Source organism: Schistocerca piceifrons, chromosome X (genome assembly GCF_021461385.2).
Source record: "Schistocerca piceifrons isolate TAMUIC-IGC-003096 chromosome X, iqSchPice1.1, whole genome shotgun sequence".
NCBI lineage: Eukaryota > Metazoa > Arthropoda > Insecta > Orthoptera > Acrididae > Schistocerca > Schistocerca piceifrons.
The window spans coordinates 216,928,687-216,945,271 of NC_060149.1; the positions used below are offsets into that span (position 1 = coordinate 216,928,687).

The window sequence follows — 16,585 nt, forward strand, 5'->3', positions numbered from 1 at the left end:
GCTACGACTGCGCTAATATGCGCAACCAAGCGTCGCACAGTCCCTCCGATGAACTCGTGTTTATCTCGGAAAGTATTAGTTTCCGGACCGATGTTTACTGGACTTATTTTTCTTGTTTCGGTGAGTTCTACCACCTCTCAAAGTATTCGACACTTTTTTTCAACACACTGTATATTACATTTCTATCCACAAAAGTTGGTGGTTCCATATGCAGCGCAGATCGCCCGAGAACTGTACATGTGTTCTGCACCGTAATGGAAGATTTGCATTTCATTGATAAAAAGCGAGAAACATATAGAAGACACTAGATATTTTAATTTCTGCTTGACGCTATCTTCGTGAGTGCAGCTGTAATGCACATATCAAATCCAGAAAGTGGGGAGCAACTAACATTTCGTTTTACTCTCAGAAGCCTCATACATAAATGTAGTGGACGCACGACTGCACAAATAAAACTAAAAAAATCAGGGAGCTTTGACGTCCTTGCTAAACTCATAGTGTCAAATCTGCTTGAACATTGCCGCAAGATATTGTGAAGGGCAGTTGTTTTTTGCGTTGCGCAAACAAAGCAAGAATGAGTAATGAATAATTTTGACAAACTGTAATGTTAGTAATAGTGTAGATCCACACGTCAGACTCCCATAGCATCCAATAACATCTTGCAAGATCAAGTGAATGAAAAACCTAACCAAGAAAGCCTTTGCACTTCGTTTTTTGTTTTGTATTCTCCATCTGTATTAGTAAAGATTCCTGAAAGAAATGTGGTACCGGTAGTAACATTACCAGATCAAGGGAATGGATACCTCCTCATACGATTTAAAAAAAGCTGTGTGACCAAAACGTTTTTCCTTTTGCCCCTACGTTTAGCTAAAAGAAATGTTGAACATTTAACTGTTGCTCGTAATTAGCTCACAAAAAAGTATTCTCCAAATGGATACAAATGTTTTTTCTTAATTTAATTACTGTTGTGTTCAAACTTGTAGCTACGTCCACGTAATTTTCTGCACAAAGCAGTCTTTGCAAAAATCTCATGCAGAGACCTTGCCGATTTCTTCTATGGAAAGAATATAAAATCTGTGATGGGTGCGCGGTGTGGGAGTTAGGTGTAAGGAGTGTGAGTCGGTTTGTTTAGTTTGACTCGAAGCTTGCTATCAGAAGTGGCATGTTGACCCTTGGAAGATTTCGTCTTATTGGGTTCGGTGAGAGGTAAACAAACAGAGTCTTATCATAGCAGCTGTCAGTGTGTACATTAAATATCTTTCCTTTCGTAGTCGTAGGCGGAAAGGAAGTGTCAAGCAGAATTAACTTGTCAATGAATTGGCCAAAGTTCCCATGAAACAAAATAAAGAAAACACTGTTAAATACTTTTACTGAGAGCAAAGCAAATATTCCGTTTTATTTTTTATTGCTGGATTAGGTACTCTGACGATCTTCATACTCATAAAGCTCAAACTATTTTTAAAACGGTTTTCTGAGTATTTCCTAAACACAAAATGCCTAAAACACAGATTATTGTTATCATTTGAGGTATACGTTAGCGCTTCGTAGGTGGACTGTGTGTGTTTGTGTGTGTAGAGTAAAATGAAAAAATTCGCCGAGAAAGCGAGCAGAAATCAAATGAATTTCATTACTGCGTAATAATAGCAGAAATTCCCTCTGCATGAGTAGGTTTCAAAACAAATCCTGGTAGTAGTTTACGAAAAGGAGTAGTCTTAAACTAAGACAACAGTTTCATTGTTACCATATCCATGTTTTGGAACATTATTGTGGGGGATCATTTTACGGTCATATTGGATTTGTGATTATAATGCAATGAAAAAAATTGCTCAGAAGGTATACATACACGTGGAATATATAAATATTCTTTATGAGAATAGGACGGGTGGTTAGTCATCATCTTGCTCAAGAAACCACGCCGAAAATGATTTAGAAAAATCAAAATCAGGATGGCTGGACAGAGGAAAAATGTAAATGTAAAAAAAAAAACTTGTATACTTTGCTTACTTTCATTCTATATGGGATATTCTGGGGTAACTTGTCAAACTGAGCAAAAGTTTTTAGAGTGCAAAAGCATGTAGTAAGACTCATTTGTGGTGTAAATTCAAGATGATCATGTAGAAAACTGTTAAATTAATTTTTTTATCTAACAATTGCTTCTCAGTATATTTATTACTGGTTGAAATTTTTTGCAAATAATATGGCACTATTTCCAACCAATGGCTCAATACATATTATCAATAATAGGAATAAGAACAATCTACATGAAGACCAAAAAACCCCTTACCTTGGTCCAGAAAGGGGTTCAATATTCAATTTTCAATAAATTGCCAGCCACCATTAAAAACTTGGTTTCTGATAAGGCACAGTTGAAACAGAGTTTGGAAGTTTTCCTGATAGGCAACTCATTTGGCTCTATAAACGTATATCTTAATAGGGGCAGTTAGACTGGTTTAAATAATAATGTAAGTTAGATTTCAGTTTTTACAGCACGTGGTCACAAAACTCAAGATTAGGTTTTTGTGTGTGATAAATTTGTTAAAAGTGCATAACTATATTTCATTCTGACAGGGTATTAATTATGTAAATATAAGCAGTACCACTCACGTATTTTGACAATCTCCTGACAAAGGATCAGGGTAGTGAGTATTATATTCAGATGATTTCTGTTTTTTATTTTAGATTTTCTGACACGCTCCACACCCATAAGAATCATCTCGTTTTTGGGTCTATGGAATGAAAACCTAATCTAATCTCCATCGTCCTGAATATGTCAGTGCTTTAACAACTGCCCTGCTTCATTCAGTTGGACCCAGTTGTACTATGTTCTTTTGTTGATACACAATTTGTACAAGATAAATTGTAATATAAAAAATAGTTTTGCACTGTTTGTTTGCATCTCTTTGCACTGTCACTGGTCACACTTTGGACATCCTCTGATGACACCAGGACCAGAATGTGCAGCTGTTCCCCTTGTGCTCCTTTCAGTTCATCCAGAGAATTGACACCAGCGTTTCAAACGTGCACATCTCCATGTCCTCCCTTCAGTCCACTTAGAAAAATGAACCAACATTTCCTCATGATGAGTGAGATGTTGAACTTAGAAGAATGACAAGACATTACTGTCATGCAGTATGCAACATTGGAGGACTTTATGACGTACAAGAGAGTTGTGTGCGAAGGCAATAGTTTCACAATATGCTGGAAGTATTTGGTATAAATTCTTTCAATTTAGTGTAATTATGTGAGACATCATGCCTCATTTCCTGTGGTGGTTGGTTTGTGTCTGTCTGATTTTTTGCATGGAAACAGCTCATATGATTAGGAATTAAATTTTGGCTACATAGAGAGAAAAAGTCGTTGTGAAATTGGTCATTGTTTGCCATATTTAATAGGATTGAATACAATAAATAGAATGTATATAAGTACTAGTTGTGTTTGAGAATACTTGCTCATGGTAAATGGAAAAAAATTTAAGGCTAGCATAAAGCCATCTAAAGTTTACCCCCCATTCCACCCCTCCTCCTTTCCAGAAAAACAAAAACTGTTGGCAGTGATGGTGTAAATTGGGTATATAGGCTGCTTGAAACTGATAGTATTGTATTGCTCAATAGTGAAAGAAAAAATAACCCTAAGCATTTATCTTGAGAAGCATCATATCTTTCATCATTGAGTACTATTAAAATGAAAGTAGTGGTAGTAGTAAAAGATAGGCTACTGGGGGGGGGGGGGGGGGGTGTTTGCTGTATGAGAGGAATACAAAAAGAATAGATATGGTTCTTAAAGTTTCCTGTTCTATAATGAATCTTTGTTCCATATTTAGTCGAGGAGAATTTTTCCTGACTAGGACAGATATTTCCTCCTTGGTTCATCCATATGTAACTGTAGTACTTCAAGTCAGAGAGAATAATGGTTCTAAAGTGGGAAATAAATAACCTACATGAAGTGGCACTTGCATTGAAATTGTGTTGCCTTAATTAAATTTTGAAACAAAAAAACTGGCCCTGTAGTCTCTCTGAATGACAAGATAAAAATTAGTACAATGATATTCAGCTCTAACACCTTAAATATCCAAATGAGCAGATTTTCACCAGTTAAACAAACAGTATGACTGAACTGTGTACATTGCTCCACATGTGGAAATCAAATCAAGGAATGCGGGAAGGGGAGATAGAGATCCCGATTTGATTTCCATGTTTGTAGCAGAGTGGTTGCACTGTCATACCTTATAACTTCTCTGGTCATTTGGAGTTTAAATGTTGGTGCTGAATGTCTCATGTACTAATATTTTAACTTGTTATTCAGAGAGTGAACTTAGATTAATAACACTATGCAAATGCACAGAGCTGCAATACGAATAGAACTTATTAAAGAACTCTCAACAATAGTAATTCTCCATTAACACACCTAAAAAAATGCCTGAAATGGTATATGCACTCAGTGTAGAAGCATTTCCTAGTCTACAGTTAGAATATTTGCTGCAAAGTTTACTGTGGAGAATTTTTCCTGTAGAGAGCAAATATTTTTTTGACCTTTCTGTATTTTCCTTACAACTGGTGTCACCAAATAGTGCAGCTGAATTTTGTACAATAATTACATAGATGAACACAGAAATGTTCTTACCACATGTGTAAAGCTATTTCAAAATCATTAATTTCTAACTGAACTTGATTGCACTTATGTCAGTTTTTAATACTCTCTAAAATTTATTTAAAGAGACTAAACAATTGGAGATATGATTTGAAAGATTGCCTGCTAGATACTTGTAGTTACTGTGGATCAGGGACAGTCTTGGAAGAAGGAAAATCTACATAGGGGCTGGTTCTGGTGCTATGTACATAATAATCTCATATTAATTTTTTCTTTTTGTAGCATACATTAAATAACTAGCTTGTGTGTTTATAAACAACTAGATGCTGCAATATTAAGGGATTTTGAAGTGTTTTCTGCAAGGCTGGCTAATCTGCCAGCTGAAAATATTTAACTTATGCAGTAGAGCCTGAAATTCTTTTGTAATTTTTCATTATTTTGTAATTAATGTAATTGTTGCTAACATAGATTAGAAGCTTATGGACTGTTAATTAATTGTGCAATAACTAGAGTAGTTGGCCAGAGAATTAGTTGTAAAGTGAGATTATTCACTTTACAACTTTGTATGGTAGTTCACAGCATTCTCTTTAAAGCCAAATGGTCTAATACTAAATTTACTTTCTGCTCATAACATGTAACATTCCATCCACACTCACTGTCAGCAGAGTAAAAATTAAAACATTATTTTTTCACAGTATGCTACCATTAAATAATGCAAACTGCAGGACACTTCAAGATAGCAAGTAGCTGTCTCACTGAAATACTGTGTAGTTTTGACAACATTATCTGATGCAATGCCCATGAACCCCTTAAGCAGGACAGTAATTCATTCCATAGTACGCAGTTGGTTTTATATGCAATTTACCATTATAGTTATTTCTAGCACAAGGTTGTTGCTTACATTGTTATTTATATTAAATCCATCTTATACTGGCATTTATAGATAAGCTATGCTTGAATTGATTTTAAAAGTATCTTCAGTCAACATCTTGAGATCATTTGTTCACAAACTATGAAAAACAGCCCCTTTGACATCAGTACCAAAGAACCAACCTCTGCAACTCCGAAAAGTGTAATTGGACATTTCCCTTGACCTTTATGGCTCAACCACAGAGAGAAATAACCAAAAAAAACCAACCCCTAAAACTCCAGAAAGTGGGCCTGGACATTTCTCTTGACCTATATAGCTCAACTGCAGCTATCAATACCAAAAAATCAGCACCTACAACTCCAAAAAGTGGAACCAAAACCCCAGCAACTCAGAAACCCAGATATCCCATATTCACTACATCAATTAAAGTACAGCCGATCTACCATAAATATACCACACACAAAACATCACAATTACTGTAGAATAAAACCAAAACGAGAGAGAGAGAGAGAGATGCGCGCCACAATAATGCAACATATACGTGTCCATGGTTCAACCTGCCAGAACCCCATGTTGTTGCCACAAAAGTGACACAACAAGACCGAACATCTGCAGAAACTGTGTGTCAAACAGCATATCACCACCGATCTCAGAACATAATGATACACTTGTGAACTTCACTGTCATATCCATACCTAACAAAAAAACAATAAAAAAAATTAGACTTCTTTCTGCACAACGAACACCAAACTAATCAGATGTAACAAAAATGCCAAACACATAAACAAACCGTGATAACTCACTGAAAACACTTCCACAAAACACATTACCACACCAACTACCTAAACTCAAAACCACGTTAGCACAATGACAACAAAACTCAAATAAACCCAGTACCACACGTGAAACTCAGCATGTCCACATCCACTACCTGAGAGCACAATCAAATACAACAACACGACATCTACAAACACAACCAACTCAAATCTCCATGCCGTTGTAACATCACACATACCACTAGCATTATGTCCTGGGTCAAAGCAGTTTCCAAGTTTTCCACGTTCAGGATATCTCAAAATTAAGTACAATTTATTTAGAATTTGTATTGTCCCTTTGTAAAATGTATGATGACCAACCAAATAGAAGGCCAACTGCTGATTTTTTTCAGAATTGTACTAACAACTGTGATCTGTGGAGGGATGGGGTAGCTGTTGGTTGTGTATATAATTACTGTTTGTGTACATGCAAATGCCACTTGCTTGTACAAAAGAAGTATTCTGAAGCAAAGCTGTTATTTTGTTTAGTTTATTGTATGTGACAAGCTGATCATTGAAATTCATGATTTTTTTCATCAAAAACCCATATTGCTTGATACTTTGTGAGCTGGCTGTACCATATGTACTCAATGATTCAATGCACTTGAATGATTAATATAAATGAATAGTGTTTTGTTTGTTGGTATTTAAATGTCTCATGAGGGAGGACAGAGCTTTGCAATTCCCCCCCCCCCCCCCCCCCCCCATTTACTGAACACATCTTGTGAATCCACCATGCATGCTAGTCTGTTGAGCATTCCATTGTGGAGTATAGTTGTCTGTTTTACACACAGAAAGAGCTGTAATATCTTTTAAGATGGATAATTTCAAAATTTGAACATGTTTGAAGCATTTATGGCAGCTGTCTTGCTTATCAGCTATGCACAAGATTCCAGAAGTGTGTACTTGCTATGTGATTATTATCTGGTTTATGGCTTGGTGCCAGATTTGAAGATGAATAAAATAACACTTCTCCAATTTGTAGCCTCTGTAGAAAGAGGTGCTGTGTACATACACAGATGACCAAAAACATATTACCATCTGGTTGATAATGTGTTGCACCACCTTTGGAATGTGATACAACAGCAATTCTGCATGGCACAGATTTAACAAGTCATTGTAGGTTTCAGGAGATATGTTGCGCCAGATACTTACACAATTCAAATAATTCCATAAACCATGGACTGGTGGTTTGTGGGCACAGAGCTGTTGTCTGATGGCATCCCAGATGTGTTATATATATTTTTTCTTTTCTAAATAGTGCACACAATGATTCCACCAGGTGGCATTCAGTCTCATGGTGGGCAGTAGTTATAATGTTTTGGCTCATAAGTATATATGAATAAACTTTGTTGTGCAGCCTATGACTAATGTTGAGTTTGCCTTCTTGCAGTCAGATATCTAGGAAACCTGCATGAGTTTCATTAATGCCATTTATTACTTTTAGTTGCTAAGCTTTACAGTTATTGTATGCACAGTTGAAATGGGCAAGATTTTAGAGGAGTAATAGTTATCTTGTTTCTTCTGTCTGATTTATTTAATTTTGTGTGGAGTAGTGCTTTGATTTTATATGTAAGAGAATAATTGGAGTTATGTTTTAGGAGATTTCAGGTATTTTCACCTTCAAACCACCCGCATACATACACCTCAGTTTCACACTGCTACTCATGCATTGAAATGATTGGTTGATGGTTGGCTCGAATGGCTCTGAGCACTATAGGACTTAACATCTGAGGTCATCAGTCCCCAATTGGTTGATAAAGCTCAGTGTTTCACTGTACTCTGCTTGGCAACATAAGGCACAGGGCTGGATGTAAGATCTGTCCGAATGTGGTCATATGTTGCGATTTAATTACTAGTATTTATATTCTTTGTAAAATTCTGCAACTCTCCCAAGTTTCTGGTTTTGTGTGCAAAGTAAAGAGAGAGCAATATTGAGGTAGTAAGTGCTGAACCATGTATGTTATTGATAAACTTAGTCAATTCTGCATATATATATATATATATATATATATATATATATATATATATATATATATATATATATATATATATATAGCATTTAAATGGTTATTCCAAATGTAAAATAGCTCCTACCCCAGTCAATTTCCAAATTCTTTCCTGTTTGTTGACACCAAAGAACCATCAGAAGCTTTTGATACTGTCCAATGGTATTGAGCAGTGACGTCATCAGAATGGCCAAATTGCATCACCAACTGAATTAAGTGATGGTACCTATTGCATAACAAACATACGTTACAGTACTGCAAAAAAAGAGAGAGAGAGAAAAAAAAAGTTAAAATTGTCAATTTTGAAGTAAATCCAATTCCTAATATGGAACAGGTAACTAAATGGACAACTGCGGGAGTTGGTGGTTTTGTGGAAAGTCAAACTGAACTAGAGTAGGACAACAGTCAGATACAAAAGTACAATATTGGGAAGTCTCACAGATCTTTCCAATTCACCACTCTTTTTCATAAATGCATGCAGCATTTTATTGGCCACAAAGGAGTTACAAGTACTGGGTTCTGGAACAGAACATTACTGCAGTTATTTCAGCACCATTCATGAATCATCCAGCCGATGGTAATATTTTTCCTCATGTTAGTCTACAACAAATTATTGAGACCTGCAAAAAAAAAAAAAATAAAGTAGCTTGAAGTAAACATTAAGCTTAGGATCCCAAAAGATACCTCTTCTGGTGTTGGCCTCTGGCAAGGAATGTATCATCAGGCTTGGGAATCTGTGGGAAGAAATCCACCCATGGTTGCTGTTAAGCAGGTGTTGGGCATGGCCCCCTATCATGAGGGTGATGCTAATTTTCTCACTTTAAAAGAAGTGAGCAGTGGTTAAGTCACCATGAACAGTAACAACACATTTATACAATTTTTAATCAGTACACTAATTTTCAGCATAAACCACAAAATACGCTAAACATTAAATTGAATTAAACTAGCATGTCAATAGAATTCCACAATAAAAAGACATACTCAGAATTATTTTTTTTTTAAGTGCCAGCCAGATTGCTCTGAACTCCACGAAAATTTACACAATATGACAGTGATGCAAACCTTGTAGACAGTTTGTACTATGAGTGTTGCAGCTGTTAACCAACAATTTTACTGCCATGATATCCAGGGCCTTGGTAATGTACAGTTAAATTTTTAAGTTTGATTCTGTAGTTATTATAGAAGGGAAAAAAGAAAAGAGAACAGACTGAAATAAGTCATGGTCAGTTGGGAGTAAAGACACCCTTTTTTTCAATTGTTTAAGAGTTCTTCTAGCTTGATCTCACTTCCTGGTCAACAGGACTTTCAATATTATCTTCCCCAGAGTGTACTAAACAACTGTAGAACTTAATAAAAAATGTCAGATTCAAGTACCAGTGGAATTATCATCACAGTATATGTACACACATGTACCATGCCTCTGCCTCCCCTCCCCCCATGCACACAGGTACACTGTTTTCCAACACAAGCACACACCAAACTAGTTTAAAAACATACTACCCCAGATGACTTGTACCCACTTTTGGGACAGTCAAAAAAATCTCTACTAACACCATATAAATTAAAGAATGCCCCTACATGAAACAAACTAACTTTCGAAAGCAGCACTTTTGCATGATGTCACTCTCCCAGCACCATGGCATCACAGCTCAAAGCTGAAAGGTGGTACCAAATGCATCAGTTCAGCAATCTACTCAGTCCTGTTGTCGGGACTCATATAAATCTTTCAGCCTTTCATTAAGTGCTTTTTCTAATAAGTATTTGAACGTATCTAGAAAATGTCAGCAACTGAACTACAAAAGTGACTTGAGTACAAGTGCAGTGCATGTGCAAAAGGCATACTGAATTAAGTTTCTTGTAATTTCCTTGGCTTACTTGAGACAAAAGGGGACATGGTACATTATGTAAGAGTATAGCTTCTCTCTCTCTCTCTCTCTCTTTTTCTCTTTCTCTCTCTCCCCCCCCCCCCCCCCCCACACACACACACACACACACACACACATCCCTCCACCCCCCTCCCCTCTCTCTCCCCCAGTCCGGTTTTGCTGGTGCTCAATGTACAGTGAAATCAATTAGACATTAACTCTGTACTCTTGTCTTCTTACTTCTCTGTAAAGGATAATTAAAACAGGTAGTTCTCAGTAAATTTTTAAGGAGTTTTGTGAAGTTATCCAACTATTTCTTACCAGCTGAAAATAAAGTATGTGTCATGCGTATTGAGATATATATATATTTTTCCATTACAGGTTTCTGTCATGCAGATTATATTCTTCAGTGCACTTGGTACAGTAGAAGATTTTACTGTGAAGAATGAACCTACTCTTGGTAAGTGCATTGCATGTTGCAGAACAATTGTACAGTATTTGCAGTTTTCCTTTGCACTGCTACTGTCCTTCCTAGGAAAGTGTGTGGATTCTTTTTATTTTTGGGAAGCAAACTTTCAGCAGAAAATTGGATTCTTTTTATTTTTGGGAAGCAAACTTTCAGCAGAAAATGACGTTGAAAAATGTAACATAATCTGTTCACTTTGTCGAGTTAAACATATCTGCAGGCCACTGATAGCTGATTGTATGAGTGATGATAATAATAATAATAATAATAATAATGACACTGAATCCTGAGCTACTTAAGTAAATAGGTTTGTATTGTGGTTGTGGAAGATGTACTATCATATCATCTGGTGAAGGCACAAGTTAATGTGACAAATAAGAGAGAATTGTGGTTTATATTTGTACTTTCCCTCTCTTCACATTCCTTTTGTAATGGGGGTTTGATTCCTTCCCCCCCCCCCCCCCCCCCCAAATGTTAAAAGCACATATTTGTTGATAAGCATTGTGTAGTTTATGTGTGTGGAAGGCTTGTTAGTGTCTCGTGTTTAGAAAACTGTGAGTCTGCACATTTTCATACATTTCAAACCTACATCATCAGATATATTTTGTTCAAGTAATTTGGCATATTATTTTGTAATTACAGTTGAAATATGGTTTTATTTTTATTTGTCAATGTTGACATGTAGAAATTTATTATTATCATATTATTAAAATTTTGCCCTTTTATGAAATGATTTAATTAAGAGATATTGCAATGTCTTTGTGAATTTTCAGAGTATCAGCCTGGGTCAAAGGAGAGAGAGCAGTTGCAAGCAGCCCTGTCAAAATGGTCCAAGACAACTACAGAAATCCCCGTGATAATTGGCGATAAGGAATATAAAGATGGGGATTTCATTTATCAGTTGATGGTATGTAATGCAGGGACCTAATTATTAGTGTACAGAATGACAACAGTTTGAATCTCTCTGAATTGACAAATAAAAGGTTGTGTGATGACTTCAACCCATATGTCCTGTTTTTCATGAGCAGCAACCTTACTATTAGGCTATCAAAGCAGAAATTTGAATCTTACATGATTAAATTTGTATTTCTCAGAGTTACCTTTGTAGTATGAAAGCCCCAAGTGGAGGAAGATAGTGTAGATTCTACTTAAATCAATAAAATTTTGAAAACTACCAAGTGAAAGATTAGAAAATAAATTTTTAAGGAAATATTAATGAGATAATCCTAAATGTTTTGCAGCCCATCGGAACTTAATATGTTTGTGTATTCAGTATTCCATTTTTAATAAAGGGAAGGAAGGTCTCTGATGTTTGTAAGTGTCATGGCTAAATGTTTCACACGGAGCCCTGTTAATGGGTTCAATAATAATTTTAGGTATTGTGATTATGGTAAACCTTCAGTATAGAGTAAGTGCTGTTACAGGGGGGCTATTCAGAAAGTAAGGAACATTTTGGCATTTAAAAAAAAAAAAAAAAAAACCCCGAAGTGCAAGAAATACATTTTATTATATAAATCTGAAGAGCAACGGACATACCACTTTTCCACACAGTCACCAAACACATTGAGGCACTTATCATGGTGATGGACAGGCTTTGAAAGACCTTTGTCATAAAATTCCGCCACCTGAGACTTCAGCCAGTAAGTCATGCCCGCCTGGAGTTCTGCGTCGTCATCAAAGCGATGCGTTGCAAGCCAGTTCTTCATCTTGGGAAACAAGTGGAAGTCACTTGGTGCGAGATCGGGGCTGTAGGGCGGGTGAGGAAAAATTACCCATTTGAATGAATTAAGGAGTTCTTTAGTGTGATTTGCCATGAGAGGTCAGGCAATCTCGTGCAAAAACGAAATTTTGGACGTCAGCTTTCCTCGGTGTTTGTTTTAAACTGCTCTTCTACGGATGTGCAAAGTTTGAAAGCACCAGGCAGAATTTATGGTTGCTCCATGTTTGAGAAAATCAATAAGCAGCACACATTACCTATCCCAAAACACTGTCGTCATCAACTTCCATGCTGACAAGGTTGCAAACATTTCCTTGGTTTTTGGGGGGGACCTTGTGTGCCCCCAGTCCATGGACTGTAAGACTGTAATTTTGTCTCGCAATTAACGTGTTTGAGTCTCATCACCTGTTACAATTTGATCCAGTAATGAATCACCATGTTTGTGGTAGGCCTCCAGAAATATCAACATTGCCCCCATTCACTGTTCTTATCGTGCACAAAATTTGTGGTAGCCTAGCTTTTGAGTGACAATTTCAAACAACAAAGTCCATGAAACATGTGGAAAAGAAAGCGAAAGCTCCGTTATTGTGAAGCGATGGTTTTCACGAATCTTTTCATCAACTTTAGCGACAAGATCATCAGTCACAATGCTTGGGTGACCACTCTTCTCTTCATCATGAACGTTGGTTCAGCCATTTTTAAACTGAATGCACCATTTCCAGACAGAACATTCAGACATTACGCTGTTCCCGTACACTTCGCACAGTTCACTATAAATTTCTATAGGTTTTAGGATTTTTGCCAACAAAAACCATATCACGGATCGCACCTCACAACTGGTGTGATTTTAGATTGCAGCGCACATTTCAAATTTGATTATCGAAAAATCCGGATGCACAGAGACGTTCCCGCTGTCACAGATGGATGCCGACTGAGCTGCCGAGCACGCACATACCAAAATATACGCCATCGGTGCGCACCTAGCGGCATCAGATGGAAACGCTCCCTTCTTTGTGAATAGCTCTCGTATGTTTTGTGGGGGAATGTTGGCAGTTCTTGCTGAGAGGTGTAGTGGAATTGTAGGATGTGTTGGCAGTTTGTTAAGTGGCCAATTAGAATACAGCACCCAGGTGACATATTTTGTAGAGGTACATTGAAGCGAAACTTGCGTGTATTGCAGAACGGTGAAACACCAATTGTGAGGCAGCAATTTAAGCTTATATAGGCCTTCTGCTCTGTCCTGTGACACAGTCTGCCATCAATGAAAAGTACATAACCGTCAAATTCAATCTGTCTTCTGAATTCTTACATGAATTGTTCAGCAACTACAGTGAAGCGTTTTCTGATAATCACAATCATGGCTTTCCTCAACTTGTAGTATCACTGTCCAGCTGAACTCCTGGACATCAGGTTACATCAGGGATCAGCTGATCAACGCAGCCTTAATTGCAAGTACATACCCAAAATGCAGAAAGCAACTACAAAATAATGTGGAGAGCAACTCTTTCAGAACACCTGGAACGAAACTGTGAATAACACACCTATTGTTGCTAATGTATGGATGATAACAGCAGAGTGTCGTGTCCAGTACTTACTTTATTTTTAAGCTTGTCTTTGATTACAGTTGTTCATGCAACCAGGTAAATTATTTTAATCATCTGCACAATTCATTGTGATTGATTAGAAAGTGATTTTGCCCCATTTTTCATGTCTGGAAACATCATAGTTCTTTTTTTTTTTCTTCTTTATACTGTGAGTGAACAGTAAATTTCTGAGATGCTCATAAAAATTCAAGCTTTATTACATGCTGCATACTGAGCGTGGTAAGAGTGTAGCTGTATCATTGCTGTATATTACATATTCTGAGGACAGTGCAAATAAGCTAAGATGCTGGGAACCTACTATCAAAAAAGTTGGTTATTTATTGGATGACAGATTTAAATGCAAAATGGGACTGTCAATTGTTTTCAAAAGTTCCCAAGAATTCATGCTCCTCCAGATGATTAGCTTTGTGTAGAGGAGATATAATTTCTTTAAATGTTGGCAAGGACACTTGGTTGATTTGAGATAACATTAAAACCCAGTTTAAAGATAAATATTATTTAAAGACTTTTGTTATACAAAAGAGAGTAAACACACTACTTTCAATTAAAGGTTTTATCCAGAACTATGAGTGCTGCGAAAATTGGAAGGTTTCATATATAAAACATGCAAAAATGTTTCTGGTATATACTGGGAATAAATATAATGTGACTGTAAATGTTTGCACTCTAAAGTATGATATATTTGTAGGACTGAGAGATATGTAAAAGAATGTAGGATTAACATCTGACAGATTTATCTTTCAATGGGGCTGTCAAATGAAATGAAGAGTGTTTGTTCTGACAGTTAGCGATGAGCACATGTGGAGGCCATGTTTTGTATCACACTTACTGATTTCATGGCCAGTTTTCCACTTGTATGACTGGTATAATGCAGGACTTATAATTATGCCTGATTCGATAATAGACAAGCATTCTAAAACTGGTCATCTGTAAATAAATGTTCTTCCTGTGTAACTTAACATTGTTTTCATAACAGTTATTGTAATCACAAAAAAATTGTAGATGCACTCAAATCCAAGCATGCTAAAGATGCAGAAATTTATCTAAAATTTAAAATTCAAATTAACTTTAAAAGTTTTGTGATCCACTTTTTTTTATGTAAACATGGTCATTTCACCCTGGTGTAAATTTATGAATTTATGTATCTTTATCAGTAGTAATATTTTGATCAGCAGCTGTGGTGCATGTAGAAAGGCTGATTTGGTGTTAGCAGTTGGATTTAATATCGAGAGTACCAGTACTTCTGCATTTTTCAACATGGCATATGTGTTTGCTTTTAAATAGCACAAAAAAGAACTTTGACTATTTAACTTTCTACAGTACTGGCATTTCATATCCAAGAGTGGTACAGAAGAAAATGAAAAGGTTTAAATCAGAATTGCATGCTCTGTATCCTTAGTGCAGTAGTTTAACTGTTTTTTGATTACATATCATAATACTGGATTTTGTGCTAGTAATCTGTTAATGTTCTATTTATGATTGATACTACTCCTAGTTAATATATTGATTTGAAAATTTGATTTTATGCTTATTTAGTCCACTATAAATATAGCTGAATGCTGTTGATTAACTTGAGGGTAGTTTTAGAACATATCACACCTGTCACAGTTTATTACTTGCAATGTTCATTCGTCAGTTAGGTATTTCACACGTCTTTGGAACTGTGTCAAAGATGGTGATATTCTCAGGAGCCTACAGCCTACAAATCACAGCAAAAATTTTCCTGGTGAAAATATTTACATTTAAATTGAGCCTACTGCCGAGAAACTTGAAAAGAAAGACACCTATTCTAATTGTTGCCAAATAAGGGGTATAAAAATCATTATGCGCATGCACAGTACAATTATTTATCATCTAAAAATGTTGTTCTGATTAACCATCATGGGCGCTGTGTTACAAAAATTAAATAATGAAATAATACAGTTTTTTTGTATATTTTGTGACTTATTAACTGTCTAAATCTTGACTTTTGATAGCAGAAAGTGAAACTGTTAGGATGACTGTTGGATCACACTGGGTTCAGCAAAAAGAATGCAGACCGTTTTCTTAAATAATGGAGCAAAAGTTTTCAGGATGTTGTGGCATCTCTTGCCTTTGATTAGTTTCAGTCTTAGGTGTTATGCTGTTCTTAGTATGTAAATGACCTTCCTTTTATTATTCAGTGATTAGAATGTGTACTTTTTACTGATGACATAAGTATTTTCCATATTTGGATTGATTAAAAAGACTGTAGGAAAGGATGAATAGCTTTCTTAAAGATTCATAAAAGGCAACCAAGAAGTTTCTGTTCAGAGGCTATACAGACTGAAATCGGTATGCCAGTCAGGCAAATCACAATGAGCACTGAGGCAGTCATCCCACCGATGCACCAGTTTGAAGATACCTGTTTGGTAAAAGACCGTGTCCTCCTGTGTGAAGAAGTGCATAACTGCCTGCTGCACATCCTTTAAAGCATTTTTTAAGGACTGAAGGAATTATAATTGTGTGGGTGGAGATCAGGACTGTAGGGCGAGTGTTCAAGTGTCTTCCACTTGAGTTGGCATAACTAATGCGTTATTACATTTGTGGTATGGGGACATGCATTAACATGAAGCAGCAGCACTCCATGGCGCACCATTCCACAATGGTGGTTTTCAACAGACATGCTGCTC

The 16,585-nt window shown here is 36.4% G+C and overlaps 1 protein-coding gene across 1 annotated transcript in view; it reads left to right on the forward strand.

Moving 5' to 3' along the window:
* Positions 1–1,050: 1,050 nt before the first annotated feature.
* LOC124721343 (delta-1-pyrroline-5-carboxylate dehydrogenase, mitochondrial-like) overlaps positions 1,051–16,585 on the forward strand; it is a 115,105-nt gene continuing 99,570 nt past the window's right edge. Inside the window, 3 exon segments of the mRNA XM_047246266.1 lie at positions 1,051–1,206; positions 10,529–10,607; positions 11,387–11,520. Of these exon segments, the coding sequence (XP_047102222.1) occupies positions 10,538–10,607; positions 11,387–11,520 (204 nt within the window). The 5' untranslated portion in view covers positions 1,051–1,206; positions 10,529–10,537.